Source organism: Oratosquilla oratoria, chromosome 40 (assembly GCF_046742065.1).
Source record: "Oratosquilla oratoria isolate Oo_2021 chromosome 40, ASM4674206v1, whole genome shotgun sequence".
NCBI lineage: Eukaryota > Metazoa > Arthropoda > Malacostraca > Stomatopoda > Squillidae > Oratosquilla > Oratosquilla oratoria.
Genome location: NC_134816.1, coordinates 16,555,839 through 16,581,040, shown reverse-complemented (window position 1 = coordinate 16,581,040; position 25,202 = coordinate 16,555,839). Strand labels below are relative to the sequence as shown.

The 25,202-nt window shown below is 38.6% G+C and overlaps 1 protein-coding gene across 1 annotated transcript; it reads right to left on the bottom strand.

Annotated features, from left to right (window-relative positions):
* Positions 1-2,079: 2,079 nt before the first annotated feature.
* On the bottom strand, positions 2,080-5,041 carry LOC143020454 (uncharacterized). Its single transcript, XM_076176875.1, has 4 exons — positions 4,577-5,041; positions 3,596-4,177; positions 3,033-3,387; positions 2,080-2,582 (listed from the first exon to the last, which is right to left on the bottom strand). The coding sequence occupies exons 1-4, from the start codon at positions 5,039-5,041 to the stop codon at positions 2,080-2,082; spliced, it is 1,905 nt and encodes a 634-aa protein (XP_076032990.1).
* Positions 5,042-25,202: the final 20,161 nt, after the last annotated feature.

The following is a 25,202-nucleotide window of genomic DNA, read 5'->3' as shown; positions in this document are numbered from 1 at the left end:
TATATATATATATATATATATATATATATATATATATATATATATATATATTGTCATAATTCGAGATAACTGTGTTGTAGAATTCGAGTAGGTTAGTCACACAAGAACCTTTCCGTCTGAAACCATGCTGGCTATCATTTATCAAACGATTACTTTCTAAATGATGTTCGATAGCATCTCTGATGATAGTTTCCATTATTTTCCTACGATTGAAGTAAAACTTATAGGCCTATAGTTATTTGGTTTCTTTTTGTCACCTTTTTTGAATATAGGAGTAACGTTAGCTATAGCTTCCATTCTCTTGGGACATCTCCGGATATGATGGATTTCTTGAAAATAATTTCTAATGGAACAACAATCTCATTTTTCATTTCCTTTAAGATTCTTGGATGCCAACCGTCAGGCCCTGGTGTTTTATTAACTTTGAGTTTATCTATACACCTTTCAATTTTTTCTTTTATATTTACCGTAGTAAGTTTACCCTAGACTTTTCACAGGTTTCAGTTTGGAGTTCACTTTGAGGTGTTTCATTTACGAATACCGAGCTAAAATAATTGTTTAAAATATTACATATTCCTTCATTTGAATATTCAAGCTGACCGTCAGCAGATAATAGTGGACCAATATGATTCCTAACAACCTTTTTGGGGACTGTGGTAAGTGCCAAACACACAGTACTTTTGGTAGGAGTTTATTGCGTAGGTCTACACACAAGTATGGCAGGAAGTAATCTGTCACCAGCGAATGCTAGGAGGCCTAGCCTGGGCATCAAGACGCGCTCGTGCCCTACTTCCTGATACATTGTTGCCAGGCGGGAAAAAGATTAGGCAAAACAATACATACAAACATCTCTAGGTATATACATAAGAATATACAGAAACAAGAGAACAATTACATATAATGATGAATATGCATGCAAAATGGTTAAGGGTAACATATATTTAATACCTTAATGCTATGACGTGTACAATTGGCATAGACGCATACGCCTGTAGCGTACGCCTAATGACGTATATATAATTAGTTATGTAATTGTGTATAGGGCACTTATATAATGTAATGACTACATAGGCTTACTTATACAAAATATTTACAATAAATATATGTTGATATTAAGTACTCATGTATAATAAAGAAGTGTTACATATACAATAAAGGAGATACATATACAATAAATATATACAATGATTAAGTAAGGAAGGGCTTGCAACAGTGCTCCCCCTTTGAGAGAGGAGCGTCAGTGAAGAAAGTCTTTAGTAGGAAGTAAAAATAAGATTTCTTGTGAAACCTAACGGTCCTGCCTGCGCGAGTTGTGTATGGAAGAGCGGAAGTATGAGGGTGGGAGGGAGGGGAAGAGGTGATAGTGTGGCCAAAGTCATTGGCATCAGCTGTGGGTGGTATGGGACTCTGTGGGATGACACTGGAAGTGTCAGAAGTGGACGAAGTAGGAACAAGAGGAGTGGAAGGTGTTAATGGTATGTCTGGGGTTACATGGAGATGGGTCTTAGGGCAAGGAGAAACAGGGAGGAAAGCTGGTTTCAAACGATCAATGGAAATGGAGACACGTCACAGTCGACCTTGGGAATGTTGCGAATGGAAAGGAGCACCAGGGGGAGGGCATCAGCCCAGTTGCATGAGGGTTGCTGTGCCTTGAGTGACTCCAGCTGGCGGTGGAATCTTTCTACTAGTCCATTAGCTTGAGGGTGGTAGGTGGTAGTCCGGTTACGGCTGGTACCAAGGAACTTGAGAATTCTGAACCAGAGATCAGATTCGAATTGGGAGCCCCTGTCGGTGATAATGGTGTGGGGGGCGCCGCATCTGGATACCCAACCGGATAGGAAAGCACGGGCAGTTGTCTCGGCAGATATATCCGGGAGAGGAATCGCCTCTGGCCACCTGGTGTATCTGTCGACGCACGTGAGCAGGTTATGCATGCCACGGGACGGTGGAAAGGGGGGCCCACAATATCCACATGGATCGATTGGAAGCGTGCTGTTGTTGTAGGGAAACGCTGGAGTGGGGCGTGAACGTGGCGCGTGACTTTTGAAGACTGGTAGGGAAAACAGGTGCGGGTCCATTCTATGACGTCTTTGTTGATGCCTGGCCAGACGACCCAATCCGTGAGACGTTGTGTTGCCCGGATACTAGGATGACTGTGGTCGTGGAATGCCGAGAACACATCCTTACGATGACAGGCAGGGGTGTACGGCAGGGGCTTGCCTGTAGAGACGTCACACCGCAATGGTGCAGGAGTGTTTGGAACTGCAGGGAGGATGTGCCATTCAGGCGTAGGAGACGGAGTTCCTCGTCGTCACCCTGGGAGGCAGCGATGCGTGCGTAATCGACGTGGTGGTGATCAGGGAGGATGCTAGAGGTAATCCTAGACAAGGCATCGGCCACTTGGTTATCCTCTCCCTTGATGTACTCAATGTGAGTATCAAATTGGGACAGGAATGACAGCTGCCGAGAGACTCTTGGTGAGTGGTGGCCAGAGATCCTGTCCAGTGCATAGGTGAACGGTTTGTGGTCGGTAAGGATGATAAATGGCCGGCCTTCTAAGAAACAGAGGAAGTGCTTCACGGCTGAAAATATGGCCAGAAGCTACCTGTCGAATGCACTATAGCGTATTTGAAAATGGTCCAGTCGTTTGGAGAAGAATGCAATTGGCTGGAGCTGTCCGTTGAGCCTCTGTTGGAGGACTGCGCCTATCGCTGTGGAGGATGCGTCGGTGGTAAGGAAGGTGGGGGCGTGGGCCACCGTGTAGGACAGGAGGGCAGCCTCTGCAATTGCAGCCTTGACCTGCCCAAATGCTTGGGTAGCTTCAGGAGACCACTTCACGGATACGACTGACCGCTTGGTTCTTGGTGAGGTCGTTTAGTGGTACGAGTTTGGTAGCTGCATCGGGGTTGAATCTATTATAATAGTTGACGATCCCTAGGAATTGGCGTAGTATCTTGACGGATGTTGGCTGTGGGAAGTCTATGATGGTGTCCACCTTCTGAGGGAAAGGGTACAGGCCTGCTGTTAAATACGATGTCCGAGGAAGTCGAGCGATGACACTCCTAGGAGGCACTTAGACGGGTGGATACGGAGGCCATACTCTTGCAGTCGGCGGAAGAGAAGGCGAAGGTGTTGGTGGTGTTGGTCGTGATTGTCAGAGGTCACCAGTATATCGTCGATGTAGACGGTGACGAAGTCTCTGAGGACGTGGTCAATAAACCGCTGGAACGTTTGGACGGCATTACGCAGGCCAAACGACACCATTTTCCACTCGAAAAGGCCGAACGGAGTGACGATGGCTGTCTTCTGGATGTCCTCTGGTGACACAGAAATCTGGTGGAACGCTCTAACAAGGTCGATCTTGGAGAAGACTTGCTTCCCGGAGAACTTGAAATGGAAGTCTTAGGAGTGCGAGATGGGATAGCGGTCGGCCTTGGTGATGCGGTTAATTTGGCGATAGTCACCGCAGGCCCGCCACTGGTTGGGTGGTGGTGTCTTGAGGACTCTGTGGAGTGGCGATGCCCACGCACTCTCCAATGGGCGGATGATGTCTTGGTCAAGGAGGCCTTGGAACTCTTGTTTGGTGGCGACCAACTTCTCTGGGGAGAGGCGTCGAGGCTTGCTGTAGACCGGCGGGCCAATTGTTTGAATGTGATGCACAATGTTGTGGGGGCGGGTAGTGGTGGCCTTGCATGGAGACGTCAGCTGGGGGAAAATCTTGCAGGATACGTGTGTATTCGCCAGCTGGCTGAAGGGAAAATACTTTAGGAGAAGTGGCGTTGATGGTAGTTTCTGGTATGCGTCTTGTTGCATGGTACAAGCAGTTATCTTTGGCGCTGACTGCCATTTTGTAGTATTGTAGGAAGTCGTAGCCAAGAATGGGTTGACAGACATCTGCGATAACAAATGTCCAAGGGAACTTGCCATTCTGGAGATCCAGGACGCTGTAATGGCTGTCATACAAGGCGATGGGTGTACCGTTGGCTGTAAGCAGGTCGTACGACGGAAGGCTTGTACCTTGGCTCAGATCTTCCGTCGGAGACATGATACTGACAGCTGAGCCCGTGTCCACCGGGAAGGATAGGCCAATATGGCTATCACACACTGAGAGGAGGGTGTGGGCATGGTTAGCGGGGGTGGGAGTGTTTACCGAACCCCACGTCTGGAGTTTCACCAGCTACAAAGTTGTGCACACTTGAGCGCCTTGTTGCCGAAACGGGTATGGTACCAGCAGGGGGCACTATCCTCTCTCGGGACAGTGCTTCGTGGTGTTTTATGGCATTCCTTTTCGTCCAAAAAACGACTCAGCAATTTCTTCATTTCAGTGATTTCCTGCCGTAGCTACTGCACACTTTGGTCGTTGGCATTGTACGATGGAAAAGTGGTTTTGCTCACTGCATTAATGTCTGGGGGACGGCTGGTTGGGAGGTTGTGTCCGTGAATCCCGCGATCAGTAGCACCTGTTTTTTCACTGCACACTTCACTTATATTATTTATCGTATCATCACTGTAAACGATGCTCCTCGCAGAGAGCGTGGCGTGTGTCGTAGCTTGTAAGGACCTATGGCGCTGGTACATTGTCGGCGATGGAGCAGTAGGCGTCGTCGTCCTTGTCGGCAGCTAGGGCTTCCAAATTCAACTGGAGGACCTCCGGCATCTTGGCGAGGTGTAATGACCGGAGGAGTTCCTTGGGCAACTGCACCCTTGCCCGTGCGTTAAGGATGGCAATTTTCCTGAAGAGTTGTGATGGTCGGTCGTCTCCGAGTTCTCTGTGCTGGATTTCCTTGTTCAGCTCGTTATCGGGCCTGGTGTAGTGTTTCCTCAAGGCAGTCTTGATGCCTGCACACTTGTTTTCCTCCGGGGGTGAACTGACGACGTCGCGGACGAGAGCAATGATGTCCGTCGGTAGTGCGGCGATGTATGCTCCGAAGGCTTGCTGGTCCGTCACGTCGTTCTGGGTGGCTAAGTACGCCTCGGCGTGAACTAGCCAGCTCTCCAAGTCATGGGAGAAACTTGGAAGTTTAACATGTGAGCCTGCCATCTTCCTGGTTGTCCTCACTCGGGGTCACCACTTTGTCGTGATATGGTTCGGACAAGCCAGGTAAATGAAACTCACATTAACATTGAGGCACTCGGGTTTTTAATGAACACTAAGCTCGAGAGGGAAGGTCGTAGTCTGAGAGCGAAGGGGAACTTGAAGCTCGGAGAGGACTGCTGCATGGAGAGGAGTGCTGCTTGGAGAGGAGTGCTGTTTGAAGATGTCGTGCCCTGGAGTGAACTGAATTCTCAATTCTGAATTCCTAGAAAAGACCACCCGCTTGCGCGGGATCGGTTTTTGTGGGAGGGGAAGAATGTCTGTAAGAAAATGAAAAGATAGTAGCGTATAAAAAAGGGCTATTGCCACCGGACGAATTAGAGAGCGATTTCGGGCAGTTGGTGGTCGTGGCTCGGGAGAAATGGACTGGGAGCTTGGACGGGGGCACCGACGCCAGGAGTAGGATTAGGATCACCAACGAAAGTTTAGAAATTAGTAGGAGGCGTAGTAGTAGAGAAAGGTGGAAAAACGGGAAAATCTTTAGTGGGAGGTAAACTGAAATGAGAAGATGTAGTAGAAGAGAAAGTTAGAAAGGAAACGAATTTTAGTCGAAGAAAAAGTAAGTGTAGATGTTTGTGCGTGTGGTGTGGCTATGTTCGTGAGAAGTGTGTGTGTGTATCTTACGGGAAGTGAGTAGAGTTCACTTCCCGTGTGTAGAGCGCGTTCCTGTTAGCCACAGGTGGGGCCTGAGTAGCCTGCTTTTCCCCAGGTTGGGTTTGAGATCCTCTAGAGATGATCCAGTGGCGGTGCGAGGGGGGGCAGGCGGGCGGTGTAAACCCGTCTGCCGACGTCAACGAAGAGGTCGGCCGGCAGCAGCAAAGGAGATATATCTCCTCGCCACCAACAGCGAGCGTGTAGAGCGCGTTCCTGATAAGCCACAGGTGGGGCCTGAGTAGCCTGCTTTTCCCCAGGTTGGGTTTGAAGGTCAGTAGAATTGATTCAGTGGCGGTGCGAGGGGGGGGGCAGGCGGGCTGGTGTTGTATGAACTCTTTCCTTCCAATCACAACTCTGAAAATAGAGAATTACGCGATTGGGAATTGTGTGTAAAATGTCAGAAGTGTAAACTCGTTCACCAGCGTCAGCGAAGAGGCCAGCGTTAGGTTGCGGGCCGGTTAGACAGAGAGGTGTCCCAAATCTCTCCGTCGACCAGCCCGCGATCAGATTGAGGGTTCTGAGTGAGAGACGGTTTGGGCCTCTGCTAAGCCAATGAGCAAGTTGTGCGTGTGTCTCTTTTCTTCCAAGCACTACTCTGAAAACAGAGAATTACGTGACTTGGGAAGTATGTGTATTTGTCTTGGTGTAAACCCGCCTGCCGACGTCAACGAAGAGGTCGGCCTGTGTCAGACCGGCAGCAGCTAAGGAGATAAATCTCCTAGCCACCACCGGCCGGCGAAGATTCCTGGGCGTTTGTTGAGAGAGCTGGAGTGCAGAGACGTCCGACCTCTAGGAGCGCTGTGTTGATTCTGTGCCTGTGCCAGACCGGCAGTAGCAAGGAGATATATCTCCTCGCCACCACCGGGGACTAGGCGCTCGCGCCTCTCGGCTAGGCGCAGACCTTTTAAAGGAGGCTGGTGGGAACCCGGGCAGCTTTCCGAGTTCCTGATTGGCTGGCCGCTGGCTCGCCGGGACGTCTTTACGAACTATGCTTGCCAACTACAGCGAGTATAAAAGCCTAGCTCGAGTTGTGTGACGGCCAGTCTGGTTTTGACCAGCGGCGCGTCACTGCAAGCTCTCTACCCTCGGCTCATTCCGTATGTGGGGTCAGAAGGCAAATATCTTTTTAATAGGCTAGTGATGAAAAGTCCTGAAATTATGTCCGAGGACCATTGCCTCTTTGAAATGTTCATATTGGGGTGGCATTCAATCATAGTTGATTCTACAATTTTTCTCCTGAACTCACATCTAGACTTATAAATGAGCTCAGCTTTGTCCCAGTCTAAACAATGGTTAAATTGTTTAACATGCTGGAACACAACTGAGTTTTCTTGTCCATATTTAATGGACCGTTTGTGTTCAATCATCCTAGTGTCCAAATCCCTCCCAGTCTGTCCGATGTAAACTAAGTCACAACCTTTACAATGGGGCAATGGCCCCCGGGCACAATTTCAGGACTTTTCGTCACTAGCCTATTAAAAAGACATTTGCCTCCTGACCCCACATACGGAGTGAGCCGGTGGTAGAGACCTCTCCCAATGTTACCTTTTTTCATGTCAAGGGTGCTACTTATCACTTATGTAGCACTCACTATTTCATTTTTGTGTCTACTGAAGAGGATTGCAGTTTGCAATCGAAATATATAGATTCCCTGTCTCCAGTCTTTTTGCTCCAACAGTGGTTTTCACGTGATTGACAAATGTAGGATTACATTTTTCACCTGTAACACACACACACACACACACACACACACACACACACACACACACACACACACACACACACACACACACACACACACACACACACACACACACGTCGGTCGGAGTGGCAGCGAAGTCTGGACTCCGGTGATTTCTACAAGTTTTGAGGATCACAACGACAAGGAAGTACCTGTGTTGTATCAATAGGGAAGGGGAAAACTCGTGATGTAGTGGGAAGGTGAAGAAAAAGGAGAAGGGGAGGGATTACTGAGGAAAACGGAAGGAAATGAGGAAGAGGAAGATAGGGCCCAGGAACAACTCAGACGGTATATAAACAAGACGCGGCCTGACGATAATGGTGAAGTCGATGTGATTAGTAAGAATGTAAAAAATAGAAATATAGATAAGAGCAGCGCAATGGAAGGTGAAGAGGACTATTTCCATGGATTTAATGATGGAGGAAATGACAACCTCCCCCGACTAGTAAATTTAGAGGAGAAACTAAAAGAAATGAATGAAAATTGGAAAGCTAAGTTTAACCAAATAAAGTCAATTACTCAAAGAGTTGATAAGCTGGAAGAACTAAAGAAGGAGAATCAAAACCTAACTAAAGAATTGGTAGAATTAAAAAGACAGTTAAGAGAAGTAAAGGAAGAGAATAAGGAAATGAAGAGGAATGATAAAGAGAATAAAGAGTCCATAGCAAAAGATGTAAGTGGTTAGAAAAAAGTACAAGAGAACAATAAAATGGAATTTAGAGGTATAATGGAACAGCAGATGAAAGAACAGACTGAAGACACAGTTATTAAAGGGATGAGGGAGAAGGAGAATATAGTAAGAGACTTAGCAAAAAAAAAAAAAAAATGTATAATTATATTAGGAATGGAAGAGAAGTATAATCTAAATAGGACTACAAGAATAAAGGAGGGAAAGGAAAAAGCAAATAATATATTAGAAGTAGGGAAACAAATAGAAGAAATGAATAGGCTCGGGGAAATACAATACAGATAAGACCAGGCCGATTAAGGTTAAATTCAGGTCACAAACGACAGCAGAGAATATCTTAGCAAAAACAGGGAAACTAGCAGACAGTGAGCAATATAAAAAGGTATGGATAAAAAAAATGAATAAAGAGGAAAGAGAGGATGAGAAAACAAAAAGACAAGAAGCTAAGGAAAAAACAAGAAAAGAACAGAGACAGAAAAAGAGTAGTGAATATGAAAGTGAGGAAATGGTTCATAGCAGAGGAAAACAGAAGGGAAACAGAAAACACAATGGAAGTAGCAGAAAATTAAAAGTGTCTTACACAAATATAGATGGATTAAAAACAGGCTTGAACAAACTGAATGATTACCTGAAGGAAAAAAAAAATTGTGGTAAATTATGTGCCTCCTAAATCGGCTTTGTGGGAAGAGATAGAACACAAAAATATGTTAGAAGACACATGGATAACACTAAATAAGATAATGGATGATGGAGGAAGAATAGTTATAATGGGTGACTTTAATTGTAAAGAAATCTGCTGGGAAGAGATGACAGTGAAGGGTGGAGGCGACCTATGGGGAAATGTACTACTTGGAATGATTATAGAACATACAATGACGCAATGGATACAAGAGAATACTAGGTATAGAAATGAGGAAGAACCATCGAGACTGGACCTAATAATCTCATCAGAACCCGAAATAGTGGACAAGATTGAATATAAGACACTAATAAGTAAAAGTGACCACATATTAGTAGAACTGGAACTAAATGAGAAAAAATACATAGAAAAAATGAACAATATAGAAAGGGAAGATTGATGTATGAAAAAATTATTTTTTATAAAAAAAAAGAGAATTCTTTCAAAAAGCAGACTGGGAAAGGATACACAAGGAGGACACAACAGTAGAAGAGAAATGGAATATTTTGAAAAATATATTTATAAAGGAGTGGAAAAGTATGTTTCAAGACAAAAACAAGAAAAATTATATATAAAGTGTTGGTACAACAAAAGATGCAGGGAGTTAAAAGACAAAAGGGACAAAGCTTGGATAAAATGGAAAAAAAATACAAAAGACCTGAAAATGGAAAATATAAACTAGTTATAAAAATGAATATGTACAAGTGTGCAGAGCAGAAAAGAGAAAGTATGAAAAAGATTTCATAGAAAAATGTAAAGATCAACCAAAACTATTTTACAGATTTGTAAACAGACTGAAAAACAAACAAGAATTAGCTAATTCATGTATGTATGTATATATATATATATATATATATATATATATATATATATACATATATATACATATATGCAAAGTAGACCACTTGGAAAAAGAAACTAACGAAGCAGAGCGCTTTCGTATATTACATCTTCAGTGCAACAAGTACATAGTGATAGGAATACATAGACAATATATACATGATACAAAGGAACCAGGACAGTTTGAATAAGCATACCAACCAATTACCCCCTAGAGAGCGGAAGGTCATTGTCAATTATCTTACGATGGTCGGGCGACATCAGGTCACAGTCGCCAAGGAGAGCGGAAGGTCATTGTCAATTATCTTACGATGGTCGGGCGACATCAGGTCACAGTCGCCAAAGAGAGCGGAAGGTCATTGTCAATTATCTTACGATGGTCGGGCGACATCAGGTCACAGTCGCCAAGGGTCACTGTTTCTACTACTTATATAGGGCGACATTAAGTCAATTTGTTGGATTACATTTTACCTGATATTATCTTACTAATTTCTTGACAAATGAAATTATCAAGTTTGTACAAGCCTTTATGTAGGTTGGTATTTTGATTACTAGTGGTATGAATCAAACTGCACTCTATTAAATTTCTTGCTATTATGTTGTTGGTATAATAGATTGCCTGGGCATTACCCCAATCAACTGGATGATTATTTAATTCAATATGTTTGAATATACCACTAGAATGATTGCCATCCCTGACATTTTTCTTGTGTTGTTCAATTCTAATGTTTAAGGGTTTGGCAGTTTGACCTATGTAAAATTGATTACACATTTTGTAAGGAATTTTATAAATGCATCCTTTTTTGATTTCAATACTATTGTTGATAAGTTTATGTTTTACTGTACTATCATGTTTAAAAACTACCTTTACGTTAAACCTTTTTAATAATTCTGTGATACTTAACAAATTTTCTTGAAATGGTAAAATTAAAACATTATGATAATTGAAAGGTGATTTAGGCTGAGGAGTTAAAAATTATTTCCTTGCAAAATTGTAAGCAATATCAAGGAATTGCTTAGGGTATTTTAATTCTAGCCCAATGTTAAAAACATTTCTGATTTCTTCATCAATAAATTCAGGACTACAAATACGAAAAACTCTTAAATACATTGAGGCAAATACTGTACGTTTAATATTATTTGGATGAGAAGAATAATAATGAATATATGAACTTACATTGGTTGGTTTACGATATACTTTAAATTTAAGGCTATTGTCATGACGTAGGATAGTGCAATCTAAGAAAGGTAAGGTACAATTTTTCTCAATTTCTAAAGTAAATTTAATAGAATCAACAAGGGTATTCAACTTAGTTAAAAAATTATGGACATTTTTATCTTCTGGCCAAAGACATAAGATGTCATCAATATACCTAAGCCAAGGGATATTAAGGGGGAAGATTGTGCGTAATATTTTAGTTTAAAAAAATTCCATGTATAAATTACTTAAAACTGGGGATAAAGGGTTTCCCATACTCATGCCGAATTTTTGGGAATAGAAATTACCATTAAATTGAAACTTACAATCTTTGACACATAATTTAATTAGTTCAATCAATGTAGATGATGGCAATGGAAGAACATGTTTATTAAGTTCATCTTGAAGGTAAAATAATAAATCATTTATGGAAACTTTTGTGAATAAACTGACTATATCAAAACTAACCAATGTAAACTTATAATTAGGTTTAATATTATGGAGTTTGTCTATTAAATCAGAAGTGTTTGTAACATGAGAAGAAGAGATTGTACCTACTAAAGGGATAAGGATAGTAACTAGCCATTTGGAAAGCTTGTAAGAAGCGGAACCAATTGACGAAACAATAGGTCTAGCGGAGTTGTTACATTTATGAGTCTTAATGAGACCATACATATGTGGCAAAGGGGGACTAATTGAAGTGAATTTCTGTAAGAGGTCTCTATTCTTATGAAGCAGTTCTTTTAATTTCTTATTATAATAACTATTAACTACTTCTGTAGGATTTTTGTTAAGAAGTGTGTAAGTATTGTTATCATCTAATAAATCATTCATTTTTCTAAGATAATCAACCTTGTTTAAAATAACAACTGCATTAGATTTATCTGCTTTAGTGAAATGTAAATGATTATCTTTTTTAAGACTAATAATTGCCTTCTGAAAACGTTCTGGGCAATTAGGAACAACCTCTTGTGATAAAGCACCATAAACAATTCCTTTACAAATATTGAAATCTTCAACTGATAAATCATGGTTCTTTAAATTACAGAAAGCTTTACCAATGCTGACAAAATTTGTTGGATTTGAATTGTTGGCAAAACTAAGTCCATATCCTAAAGCTGTTTTCTCATTAGTATTAAGAATTTTGTCAGAAAGATTAACTACAAATTCACTGTTAGCATGTTTGGTCCAATCACTATTATCAATAAGTTGTTGTAACTTATTTTTTAATTTCTTGGCAAGAAGGTCACAAATGGATCTCATATTGCAGAAGCAATAGTCTAAAAGCACTTCCTTATCAATGGATGGTATAGTTTGTTGAAAAATATGCCATTTGACCCTTTTGATTCTAAAAGCTTCTTTCACTTCTAATTTGGCAATGTCAATACACTTCAACAAGATGATGCGTTGGAAATCATCAAACGGGCGATCTGACATCTTCAAAAGTCGTTGGGGAAGAACAGACTTCGGTAATACCTGTTCCTTCAGGCAATTTTGTAGAAACTGCAGCCGTAATCGTAGTTTATGGGCTTTGGTCAAGGCCCAAGCAAAGTCCTTCACAAACGGAGCCAGACCAGGGTTGAGAGAGATGAAGGTGTTGAAGAAGCGTGTGGTATCCATGATGCTAATAAGAACACGGGTGCGTGTGTTCACTTATGCAAAGTAGACCACTTGGAAAAAGAAACTAACGAAGCAGAGCGCTTTCGTATATTACATCTTCAGTGCAACAAGTACATAGTGATAGGAATACATAGACAATATATACATGATACAAAGGAACCAGGACAGTTTGAATAAGCATACCAACCAATTACCCCCTAGAGAGCGGAAGGTCATTGTCAATTATCTTACGATGGTCGGGCGACATCAGGTCACAGTCGCCAAGGAGAGCGGAAGGTCATTGTCAATTATCTTACGATGGTCGGGCGACATCAGGTCACAGTCGCCAAAGAGAGCGGAAGGTCATTGTCAATTATCTTACGATGGTCGGGCGACATCAGGTCACAGTCGCCAAGGGTCACTGTTTCTACTACTTATATAGGGCGACATTAAGTCAATTTGTTGGATTACATTTTACCTGATATTATCTTACTAATTTCTTGACAAATGAAATTATCAAGTTTGTACAAGCCTTTATGTAGGTTGGTATTTTGATTACTAGTGGTATGAATCAAACTGCACTCTATTAAATTTCTTGCTATTATGTTGTTGGTATAATAGATTACCTGGGCATTACCCCAATCAACTGGATGATTATTTAATTCAATATGTTTGAATATACCACTAGAATGATTGCCATCCCTGACATTTTTCTTGTGTTGTTCAATTCTAATGTTTAAGGGTTTGGCAGTTTGACCTATGTAAAATTGATTACACATTTTGCAAGGAATTTTATAAATGCATCCTTTTTTGATTTCAATACTATTGTTGATAAGTTTATGTTTTACTGTACTATCATGTTTAAAAACTACCTTTACGTTAAATCTTTTTAATAATTCTGTGATACTTAACAAATTTTCTTGAAATGGTAAAATTAAAACATTATGATAATTGAAAGGTGATTTAGGCTGAGGAGTTAAAAATTATTTCCTTGCAAAATTGTAAGCAATATCAAGGAATTGCTTAGGGTATTTTAATTCTAGCCCAATGTTAAAAACATTTCTGATTTCTTCATCAATAAATTCAGGACTACAAATACGAAAAACTCTTAAATACATTGAGGCAAATACTGTACGTTTAATATTATTTGGATGAGAATAATAATAATGAATATATGAACTTGCATTGGTTGGTTTACGATATACTTTAAATTTAAGGCTATTGTCATGACGTAGGATAGTGCAATCTAAGAAAGGTAAGGTACAATTTTTCTCAATTTCTAAAGTAAATTCAGCCTAAATCACCTTTCAATTATCATAATGTTTTAATTTTACCATTTCAAGAAAATTTGTTAAGTATCACAGAATTATTAAAAAGATTTAACGTAAAGGTAGTTTTTAAACATGATAGTACAGTAAAACATAAACTTATCAACAATAGTATTGAAATCAAAAAAGGATGCATTTATAAAATTCCTTACAAAATGTGTAATCAATTTTACATAGGTCAAACTGCCAAACCCTTAAACATTAGAATTGAACAACACAAGAAAAATGTCAGGGATGGCAATCATTCTAGTGGTATATTCAAACATATTGAATTAAATAATCATCCAGTTGATTGGGGGTAATGCCCAGGCAATCTATTATACCAACAACATAATAGCAAGAAATTTAATAGAGTGCAGTTTGATTCATACCACTAGTAATCAAAATACCAACCTACATAAAGGCTTGTACAAACTTGATAATTTCATTTGTCAAGAAATTAGTAAGATAATATCAGGTAAAATGTAATCCAACAAATTGACTTAATGTCGCCCTATATAAGTAGTAGAAACAGTGACCCTTGGCGACTGTGACCTGATGTCGCCCGACCATCGTAAGATAATTGACAATGACCTTCCGCTCTCTTTGGCGACTGTGACCTGATGTCGCCCGACCATCGTAAGATAATTGACAATGACCTTCCGCTCTCCTTGGCGACTGTGACCTGATGTCGCCCGACCATCGTAAGATAATTGACAATGACCTTCCGCTCTCTAGGGGGTAATTGGTTGGTATGCTTATTCAAACTGTCCTGGTTCCTTTGTATCATGTATATATTGTCTATGTATTCCTATCACTATGTACTTGTTGCACTGAAGATGTAATATACGAAAGCGCTCTGCTTCGTTAGTTTCTTTTTCCAAGTGGTCTACTTTGCATAAGTGAACACACGTACCCGTGTTCTTATTAGCATATACATATATATATATATATACATTTATTTATATATATATATATATATATATACATATATATATATATATATATATATATATATATATATATATTCATATATGCGGGAAAAAACACAAAGGAAAAAGATAAACTGATGACCAAGTGCTTTCGTCTATTCAGACATCCTCAGGGAAAAAAAGATAAACTGATGACCAAGCGCTTTCGCCTATTCAGACATCCTCAGGTTTCCCTGAGGATGTCTGAATAGACGAAAGCGCTTGATCATCAGTTTATCTTTTTCCTTGGTGTTTTTCCACATATTTAGAATCACGAGTTTATGTGATTTCTCATGCATGTATACATATATATATATATATATATATATATGTATATATATATATATATATATATATATGTGTGTGTGTGTGTGTGTGTGTATGTATATATATATATATATATATATATATATATATATGTGTGTGTGTGTGTGTGTGTGTGTGTGTGTGTGTGTGTGTGTGTGTGTGTGTTCACCTCGGATCTGCTGCAGCCTCTTTTTCGAGACAGCCAGACACCACCCTACGGCAGTGAGCTCAGAGCTCATTATTAGCAGATCTCTGGGTAGGTCTGAGACCACTCACACTCCACACACCGGGAATGCAAGGTCACAACTCCTTGACTAACGTCCCGTACCTACTCGCTGCTAGGTGAACAGGGGCTACACGTGCAAGGAGACAAAACCAACTTGTCTCCGTGTGTGTGTGTGTGTGTGTGTGTGTATTTACCTAGTTGTATTTACCTAGTTGTATTTTACGGGAAGGGGAGCTATGCTCGTGAGGTCCCGTCTTCATATCTCATTTTATCTAAACTATTTTTAAATTCATGTATTGTTTTTGCACACACCACTTTCTCATCTAACTTGTTCCAACTGTCTATTGCTCTGTGAGGAAAGCTGTTCTTTTTCAAATCTCTTCTATAGTTGTCTTTTTTTATTTTCTTTCCGTGTCCTCTTGTATTTCTGTCATCCCATTTTATCAGATTCTCTCTATCAGTAATTTCTATGCCTTTCATGATTCTGTAAATAGCTATCAAATCTCCTCTCTCTCTTCTTTGCTCTAGTGTCTGTAGTTTAAGTTTTTGTAGTCTCTCTTCATATGATAGTTTTGAGAGTGTTGGTGCCAGTTTAGTAATTGCTCTTTGTATTCTTTCAAGTTTTTTTATACATTTTTTTGTACTTGGTGACCATATCGTTGCTGCATATTCCAATCTTGGTCTTATCAGGGTGACTAGGATTTTCCTCACCATTTCTTCATCCAGGTATGTAAATGCCACTTTGATTGTTCTTATTAAATTATAAGTTTCTCCAAAAATCTTATTTATATGTTTCTCAGGTGACATATTATTCATAACAATGACTCCCAGGTCCCTCTCGTTTTCTACTCTTTTTATTCCTTCTTCTCCCAAATTATATGATCCTGTTATTCTGTTTTTGCTTTTTCCAAATTCCATTATACTACACTTTTTTGTATTGAACTCCATCTCCCACTTCCTACTCCATTCATGTACTTTATTTAGATCTCTCTGTAGTGATTCACAATCTTCTTCAGTTTTCACTCTTTTCAGTAATTTTGCATCATCTGCAAAGAAGCTCATATAGCTTTCAATTCCTTCATCCATATCATTAATATATATAGCAAACATTATTGGGGCCAGAACTGTTCCCTGCGGGACACCGCTTATTACTTCATTCCATTTTGAGTGCTGATCTCTTATCACTACTCGCATTTTTCTTTCTTGCAAAAAGTCTTCCATCCAATTTAGCAATTTACCTTGTATTCCTCCTTCATATTCTAATTTCTTAAGCAACTTCTTATGTGGTACTTTGTCAAAAGCTTTTTTTAGGTCTAGAAATGCACAATCAGCCCATCCATCTCTTTCTTGTATTATATCTATTAGCCTTGAATAGAAACATATTAAATTGGTGACGCATGATCGTCCTTGTCTGAATCCAAATTGCCTTGGATTTAGTACGTTGTTTTTTTCCAAGTATTTTACCCATCTACTTTTGATAATTCTTTCACATATTTTTGCTATTGTACTTGTTAGAGAGACTGGTCTATAGTTGGTAGGTTCTTCTTTATTTCCTCCTTTATATATAGGTACTATATTTGCTTTTTTCCAATCTTCTGGAACTTTTCCTTCTTTTAAGGAACTGCTTATTATGCTATGTATTTTGTCTGCCAGTTCATTCCTACATTCTTTCAGAATCCAGTTTGCTATTTCATCTGGCCCATGCGATTTTCTGACATCAAAATTACCCAAGTGTGTCAATATTTCATTCTTCGTTATTTCTATTTCTTCCATAGGGGGGACTTTTTCCTTCCACTCAATCTCTTCAGGTTGTATATTTTCTCTTGTAAACACTGATTTAAAATGTTTGTTCATAATTTCTGCCATTTCCATTTCCTCAGTGTATTCAACTCCCCCTTGTCTTAATTTCTCCAAGTCTTGTTTGTTTTTCAGTTTATTGTTTACAAATCTGTAGAATAGTTTTGGTTGATCTTTACACTTTTCTATAACATCTTTTTCATATTTTCTTTTTTCCTCTCTGCACTTTTGTACATATTCATTTCTATAACCAGTATATATTTTCCATTTTTCAGGTCTTCTGTCTTTTTTCCATCCGGTCCAGGCTTTGTCTCTTTTGTCTTTTAACTCCCTACAACTTTTGTTGTACCAGCATTTTACATATTCTTTTTCTTGTTTTTGTCTTGGTACATACTTTTCCACTCCTTCTTTGTAAATTTTTGTCAAAATATTCCATTTCTCTTCCACTGATGTTTCTTCTTTGTATATTTCTTCCCAGTTTTCTTGTTGGAAGAATTCTCTTATTTTATCAAAGTTTGTTTTTTCATACATCATTCTTCCTTTTCTATATTGTTCATTTCTTTTCATATATTTTTCTTCATTAAGTTCCAGTTCAATCAATATGTGGTCACTTTTACCTATTGGTGTTTTATATTCAATCTTGTCCACTATTCTAGGTTCAGATGTAATTATTAAGTCTAGCCTCGATGGTTCTTCTTCATTTCTATACCTAGTGTTCTCTTGTATCCATTGTGTCATTGAATGGTCAGTAATCATCTCAAGTAGAGCATTTCCCCATGAGTCATCACCACTCTTTACTGTCATTTCTTCCCAGCAGATTTCTTTGCAATTAAAGTCGCCCATCATAACTATTCTTCCTCCGTCTTCCATTATTTTAGTTAATGCTATCTTTGTGTCCTCTAACATACTTTTATGTTCATTCTCCTCCCATGAGGCTGTTTTCGGAGGCACATAGTTGATCACAAATTTTCTTCTCTTCTTATCTCGGTCTTCCACTTCTATCATAATCATCTCTACTGTATTCTTTCCATATATGACACCTTTCACGTTTATATCCTTCTTTGTCAGGAACATAACTCCACCCCCTTGTTTTTTCTCTCTGTTTCTAATCCAATAATTGTATGTATCATGTCCTACACTGTTGGGTGGTAGTGGGCCTTTTAATTTTGTTTCTACAATTCCCATTATGTCCGGTTCTTTTTCTTTCAAATAATCATTCAGTTCATTCAATCCTGTTATCAATCCATCTATATTTGTGTAAGACACTCTTAGTTTTCTGCCACTTCCATTGTGTTCTCTGTTTCCCTTATGTTTTTCTTTAGTATGTCGAACTGCTTTATTTTCATGTTCACTACTCTCCAATAGAATCTCTCTTTCTCTGACTCCGTTCTTTCCTCGTTTTTTGCCTTAGCTTCAATTCTTTTCTGCTTTTCTGCCTCTCTTTCCTCCTTATTCATTTCTCTTTTTATCCATACCTTTTTATATTGATCATTTGTTGCTAGTTTCCCTGTCTTGGATAGAATTTTCTCTGCCGTTGTTTGTGACCTGAATTTAATCTTAATTGGTCTGGTCTTATCTGTACTATATTTTCCGAGTCTGAATTTTTCCTCAATTTCCTTTATAATTTCTGGTTCATCTTCCTGGACTAATTTTAATAAACTGCTTACCCTTTCATTTTCCTCCTTGATTCTTGCGGTTCTATCTGGGTTATGTTTCTCTTCCATTCCTAATATAATTATACATTTCTTTTTGTCAGCTAATTCTCTTACTATATTCTCCTTCTGTCTCATCACTTTAATAACTGAGTCTTCATTATGTTCTTTCAATTGCTGTTTGACTATGTCAGTGAATGAAACCTTATTCCCTTCTTGAGTTATTCTCCAATTTTTAGCTTCTGTAGCTATTTTCTCTTTGTTTTCATTACTATTCTTCTTCAATTTCTCATTCTCCTCCTTTACATTTCCTAACTGTCTTTTTAGGTCCTCTACTTCTTCAGTTAAGTTTCTGTTAGCCTTCTCTAGTTGTTCCAATCTTTCAATTCTTTGGAGAATGGAGCCTACATTACCTAACTTACGTTCCAAGTCCTCGATCACCTTATCAACTCTCTCCTCTAGTCTTATCAGTCTGGGGGGGGTTGTGTCCCCCCCACCCTCTTTAAATCCCTGGAACATATTCTCGTCACTTTCTACTGTATTTCTCCTCTCTATACTTCTAATCTTTACATTTTTATTTGCCATTTCGTCATCCGGTGGTCGTTTCATGTTGACCTTCCGCCCGTCTGCCTGGGCCAAGTCCTCCACATCCTCATTACCTTCCATTTCCCCAGTAATCCCTCCCCCTCTCCTCTTTCCTTACTTTCCCACTACCTCACGAGCAATTCCCCCCCCCTGCAAATACAAAAAGGCACTTCTCTTTGCGTTGGTATCCTCAATCTGCACTTTTCTTCAGAGCGTTCGTCAAGCCGTCCGTTCGTTGAAAGTGTGTGTGTGTGTGTGTGTGTGTGTGTGTGTGTGTGTGTGTGTGTGTATTTACCTAGTTGTATTTACCTAGTTGTATTTTACGGGAAGGGGAGCTATGCTCGTGAGGTCCCGTCTTCATATCTCATTTTATCTAAACTATTTTTAAATTCATGTATTGTTTTTGCACACACCACTTTCTCATCTAACTTGTTCCAACTGTCTATTGCTCTGTGAGGAAAGCTGTTCTTTTTCAAATCTCTTCTATAGTTGTCTTTTTTTATTTTCTTTCCGTGTCCTCTTGTATTTCTGTCATCCCATTTTATCAGATTCTCTCTATCAGTAATTTCTATGCCTTTCATGATTCTGTAAATAGCTATCAAATCTCCTCTCTCTCTTCTTTTCTCTAGTGTCTGTAGTTTAAGTTTTTGTAGTCTCTCTTCATATGATAGTTTTGAGAGTGTTGGTGCCAGTTTAGTAATTGCTCTTTGTATTCTTTCAAGTTTTTTTATACATTTTTTTGTACTTGGTGACCATATCGTTGCTGCATATTCCAATCTTGGTCTTATCAGGGTGACTAGGATTTTCCTCACCATTTCTTCATCCAGGTATGTAAATGCCACTTTGATTGTTCTTATTAAATTATAAGTTTCTCCAAAAATCTTATTTATATGTTTCTCAGGTGACATATTATTCATAACAATGACTCCCAGGTCCCTCTCATTTTCTACTCTTTTTATTCCTTCTTCTCCCAAATTATATGATCCTGTTATTCTGTTTTTGCTTTTTCCAAATTCCATTATACTACACTTTTTTGTATTGAACTCCATCTCCCACTTCCTACTCCATTCTTGTACTTTATTTAGATCTCTCTGTAGTGATTCACAATCTTCTTCAGTTTTCACTCTTTTCAGTAATTTTGCATCATCTGCAAAGAAGCTCATATAGCTTTCAATTCCTTCATCCATATCATTAATATATATAGCAAACATTATTGGGGCCAGAACTGTTCCCTGCGGGACACCGCTTATTACTTCATTCCATTTTGAGTGCTGATCTCTTATCACTACTCGCATTTTTCTTTCTTGCAAAAAGTCTTCCATCCAATTTAGCAATTTACCTTGTATTCCTCCTTCATATTCTAATTTCTTAAGCAACTTCTTATGTGGTACTTTGTCAAAAGCTTTTTTTAGGTCTAGAAATGCACAATCAGCCCATCCATCTCTTTCTTGTATTATATCTATTAGCCTTGAATAGAAACATATTAAATTGGTGACGCATGATCGTCCTTGTCTGAATCCAAATTGCCTTGGATTTAGTACGTTGTTTTTTTCCAAGTATTTTACCCATCTACTTTTGATAATTCTTTCACATATTTTTGCTATTGTACTTGTTAGAGAGACTGGTCTATAGTTGGTAGGTTCTTCTTTATTTCCTCCTTTATATATAGGTACTATATTTGCTTTTTTCCAATCTTCTGGAACTTTTCCTTCTTTTAAGGAACTGCTTATTATGCTATGTATTTTGTCTGCCAGTTCATTCCTACATTCTTTCAGAATCCAGTTTGCTATTTCATCTGGCCCATGCGATTTTCTGACATCAAAATTACCCAAGTGTGTCAATATTTCATTCTTCGTTACTTCTATTTCTTCCATAGGGGGGACTTTTTCCTTCCACTCAATCTCTTCAGGTTGTATATTTTCCCTTGTAAACACTGATTTAAAATGTTTGTTCATAATTTCTGCCATTTCCATTTCCTCAGTGTATTCAACTCCCCCTTGTCTTAATTTCTCCAAGTCTTGTTTGTTTTTCAGTTTATTGTTTACAAATCTGTAGAATAGTTTTGGTTGATCTTTACACTTTTCTATAACATCTTTTTCATATTTTCTTTTTTCCTCTCTGCACTTTTGTACATATTCATTTCTATAACCAGTATATATTTTCCATTTTTCAGGTCTTCTGTCTTTTTTCCATCCGGTCCAGGCTTTGTCTCTTTTGTCTTTTAACTCCCTACAACTTTTGTTGTACCAGCATTTTACATATTCTTTTTCTTGTTTTTGTCTTGGGACATACTTTTCCACTCCTTCTTTGTAAATTTTTGTCAAAATATTCCATTTCTCTTCCACTGATGTTTCTTCTTTGTATATTTCTTCCCAGTTTTCTTGTTGGAAGAATTCTCTTATTTTATCAAAGTTTGTTTTTTCATACATCATTCTTCCTTTTCTATATTGTTCATTTCTTTTCATATATTTTTCTTCATTAAGTTCCAGTTCAATCAATATGTGGTCACTTTTACCTATTGGTGTTTTATATTCAATCTTGTCCACTATTCTAGGTTCAGATGTAATTATTAAGTCTAGCCTCGATGGTTCTTCTTCATTTCTATACCTAGTGTTCTCTTGTATCCATTGTGTCATTGAATGGTCAGTAATCATCTCAAGTAGAGCATTTCCCCATGAGTCATCACCACTCTTTACTGTCATTTCTTCCCAGCAGATTTCTTTGCAATTAAAGTCGCCCATCATAACTATTCTTCCTCCGTCTTCCATTATTTTAGTTAATGCTATCTTTGTGTCCTCTAACATACTTTTATGTTCATTCTCCTCCCATGAGGCTGTTTTCGGAGGCACATAGTTGATCACAAATTTTCTGCTCTTCTTATCTCGGTCTTCCACTTCTATCATAATCATCTCTACTGTATTCTTTCCATATATGACACCTTTCACGTTTATATCCTTCTTTGTCAGGAACATAACTCCACCCCCTTGTTTTTTCTCTCTGTTTCTAATCCAATAATTGTATGTATCATGTCCTACACTGTTGGGTGGTAGTGGGCCTTTTAATTTTGTTTCTACAATTCCCATTATGTCCGGTTCTTTTTCTTTCAAATAATCATTCAGTTCATTCAATCCTGTTATCAATCCATCTATATTTGTGTAAGACACTCTTAGTTTTCTGCCACTTCCATTGTGTTCTCCGTTTCCCTTATGTTTTTCTTTAGTATGTCGAACTGCTTTATTTTCATGTTCACTACTCTCCAATAGAATCTCTCTTTCTCTGACTCCGTTCTTTCCTCGTTTTTTGCCTTAGCTTCAATTCTTTTCTGCTTTTCTGCCTCTCTTTCCTCCTTATTCATTTCTCTTTTTATCCATACCTTTTTATATTGATCATTAGTTGCTAGTTTCCCTGTCTTGGATAGAATTTTCTCTGCCGTTGTTTGTGACCTGAATTTAATCTTAATTGGTCTGGTCTTATCTGTACTATATTTTCCGAGTCTGAATTTTTCCTCAATTTCCTTTATAATTTCTGGTTCATCTTCCTGGACTAATTTTAATAAACTGCTTACCCTTTCATTTTCCTCCTTGATTCTTGCGGTTCTATCTGGGTTATGTTTCTCTTCCATTCCTAATATAATTATACATTTCTTTTTGTCAGCTAATTCTCTTACTATATTCTCCTTCTGTCTCATCACTTTAATAACTGAGTCTTCATTATGTTCTTTCAATTGCTGTTTGACTATATCAGTGAATGAAACCTTATTCCCTTCTTGAGTTATTCTCCAATTTTTAGCTTCTGTAGCTATTTTCTCACTGTTTTCATTACTATTCTTCTTCAATTTCTCATTCTCCTCCTTTACATTTCCTAACTGTCTTTTTAGGTCCTCTACTTCTTCAGTTAAGTTTCTGTTAGCCTTCTCTAGTTGTTCCAATCTTTCAATTCTTTGTAGAATGGAGCCTACATTACCTAACTTACGTTCCAAGTCCTCGATCACCTTATCAACTCTCTCCTCTAGTCTTATCAGTCTGGGGGGGGTTGTGTCCCCCCCACCCTCTTTAAATCCCTGGAACATATTCTCGTCACTTTCTACTGTATTTCTCCTCTCTATACTTCTAATCTTTACATTTTTATTTGCCATTTCGTCATCCGGTGGTCGTTTCATGTTGATCTTCCGCCCGTCTGCCTGGGCCAAGTCCTCCACATCCTCATTATCTTCCATTTCCCCAGTAATCCCTCCCCCTCTCCTCTTTCCTTACTTTCCCACTACCTCACGAGCAATTCCCCCCCCCCCCTGCAAATACAAAAAGGCACTTCTCTTTGCGTTGGTATCCTCAATCTGCACTTTTCTTCAGAGCGTTCGTCAAGCCGTCCGTTCGTTGAAAGTGTGTGTGTGTGTGTGTGTATTTACCTAGTTGTATTTACCTAGTTGTATTTTACGGGAAGGGGAGCTATGCTCGTGGTGTCCAGTCTTCATATCTCATTTTATCTAAACTATTTTTAAATTCATGTATTGTTTTTGCACACACCACTTTCTCATCTAACTTGTTCCAACTGTTTATTACTCTGTGAGGAAAGCTGTTATTTTTCAGATCTCTTCTATAGCTGTCTTTTTTTATTTTCTTTCCGTGTCCTCTTGTATTTCTAACATCCCATTTTATCAGATTCTCTCTATCAGTAATTTCTATGCCTTTCATGATTCTGTAAATAGCTATCAAATCTCCTCTCTCTCTTCTTTGCTCTAGTGTCTGTAGTTCAAGTTTTACCAGTCTCTCTTCATATGATAGTTTTGAGAGTGTTGGTGCCAATTTTGTAATTGCTCTTTGTATTCTTTCAAGTTTTTTTTTATACATTTTTTTGTACTTAGTGTCCATATCGTTGCTGCATATTCCAATCTTGGTCTTATCAGGGTGATTAGAATTTTCTTCACCATTTCTTCATCCAGGTATGTAAATGCAACTTTGATTGTTCTTATTATATTATAAGTTTCTCCAAAAATCTTATTTATATGTTTCTCAGGTGACATATTATTCATAACAATGACTCCCATGTCCTTCTCATTTTCTACTTTTTTTTTTATTCCTTCTTCTCCCAATTTATATGATCCTGTTATTCTGTTTTTACTTTTTCCAAATTCCATTATACTACACTTTTTTGTATTGAACTCCATCTCCCACTTCCTACTCCATTCATGTACTTTATTTAGATCACTCTGTAGTGATTCACAATCTTCTTCCGTGTTCACTCTTTTCAGTAGTTTTGCATCATCTGCAAAGAAGCTCATATAGCTTTCAATTCCTTCATCCATATCATTAATATATATAGCAAACATTATTGGGACCAGAACTGTTCCTTGCGGAACACCGCTTATTACTTCATCCCATTTTGAGTGTTTGTCTCTTATCACTACTCTCATTTTCCTTTCTTGCAAAAAGTCTTCCATCCAATTAAGCAGTTTGCCCTGTATTCCTCTTTCAGTTTCTAATTTCTTAAGCAACTTCTTGTGTGGTACTTTATCAAAAGCTTTTTTTTAGGTCTAGAAATGCACAATCAGCCCATCCATCTCTTTCTTGTATTATATCTATTAGCCTTGAATAGAAATATATTAAATTGGTGACGCATGATCGTCCTTGTCTGAATCCAAATTGTCTTGGATTTAACACGTTGTTTTTTTCTAAATATTTTACCCATCTACTTTTGACAATTCTTTCACAAATTTTTGCTAATGTACTTGTTAGAGAGACTGGTCTATAGTTGTTAGGGTCTTCTTTATTTCCTCCTTTATATGTGGGTACTATATTTGCTTTTTTCCAATCTTCTGGAACTTTTCCTTCTTTCAAGGAACTGTTTATTATGCTATGTATTTTGTC

Excerpts from the sequence above, each read along its gene's own strand:
- LOC143020454 (XM_076176875.1), bottom strand. The coding sequence starts at position 5,041 with ATGGCAGGCTCACATGTTAAACTTCCAAGTTTCTCCCATGACTTGGAG. Across the intron at positions 4,178-4,576 it reads ACTGCTCCATCGCCGACAAT|CTGGTGAAACTCCAGACGTG; the intron begins GTACCAGCGCCA and ends ACAACTTTGTAG. Across the intron at positions 2,583-3,032 it reads GCTCGACTTCCTCGGACATC|CCGTGAAGCACTTCCTCTGT; the intron begins GTATTTAACAGC and ends CCATATTTTCAG.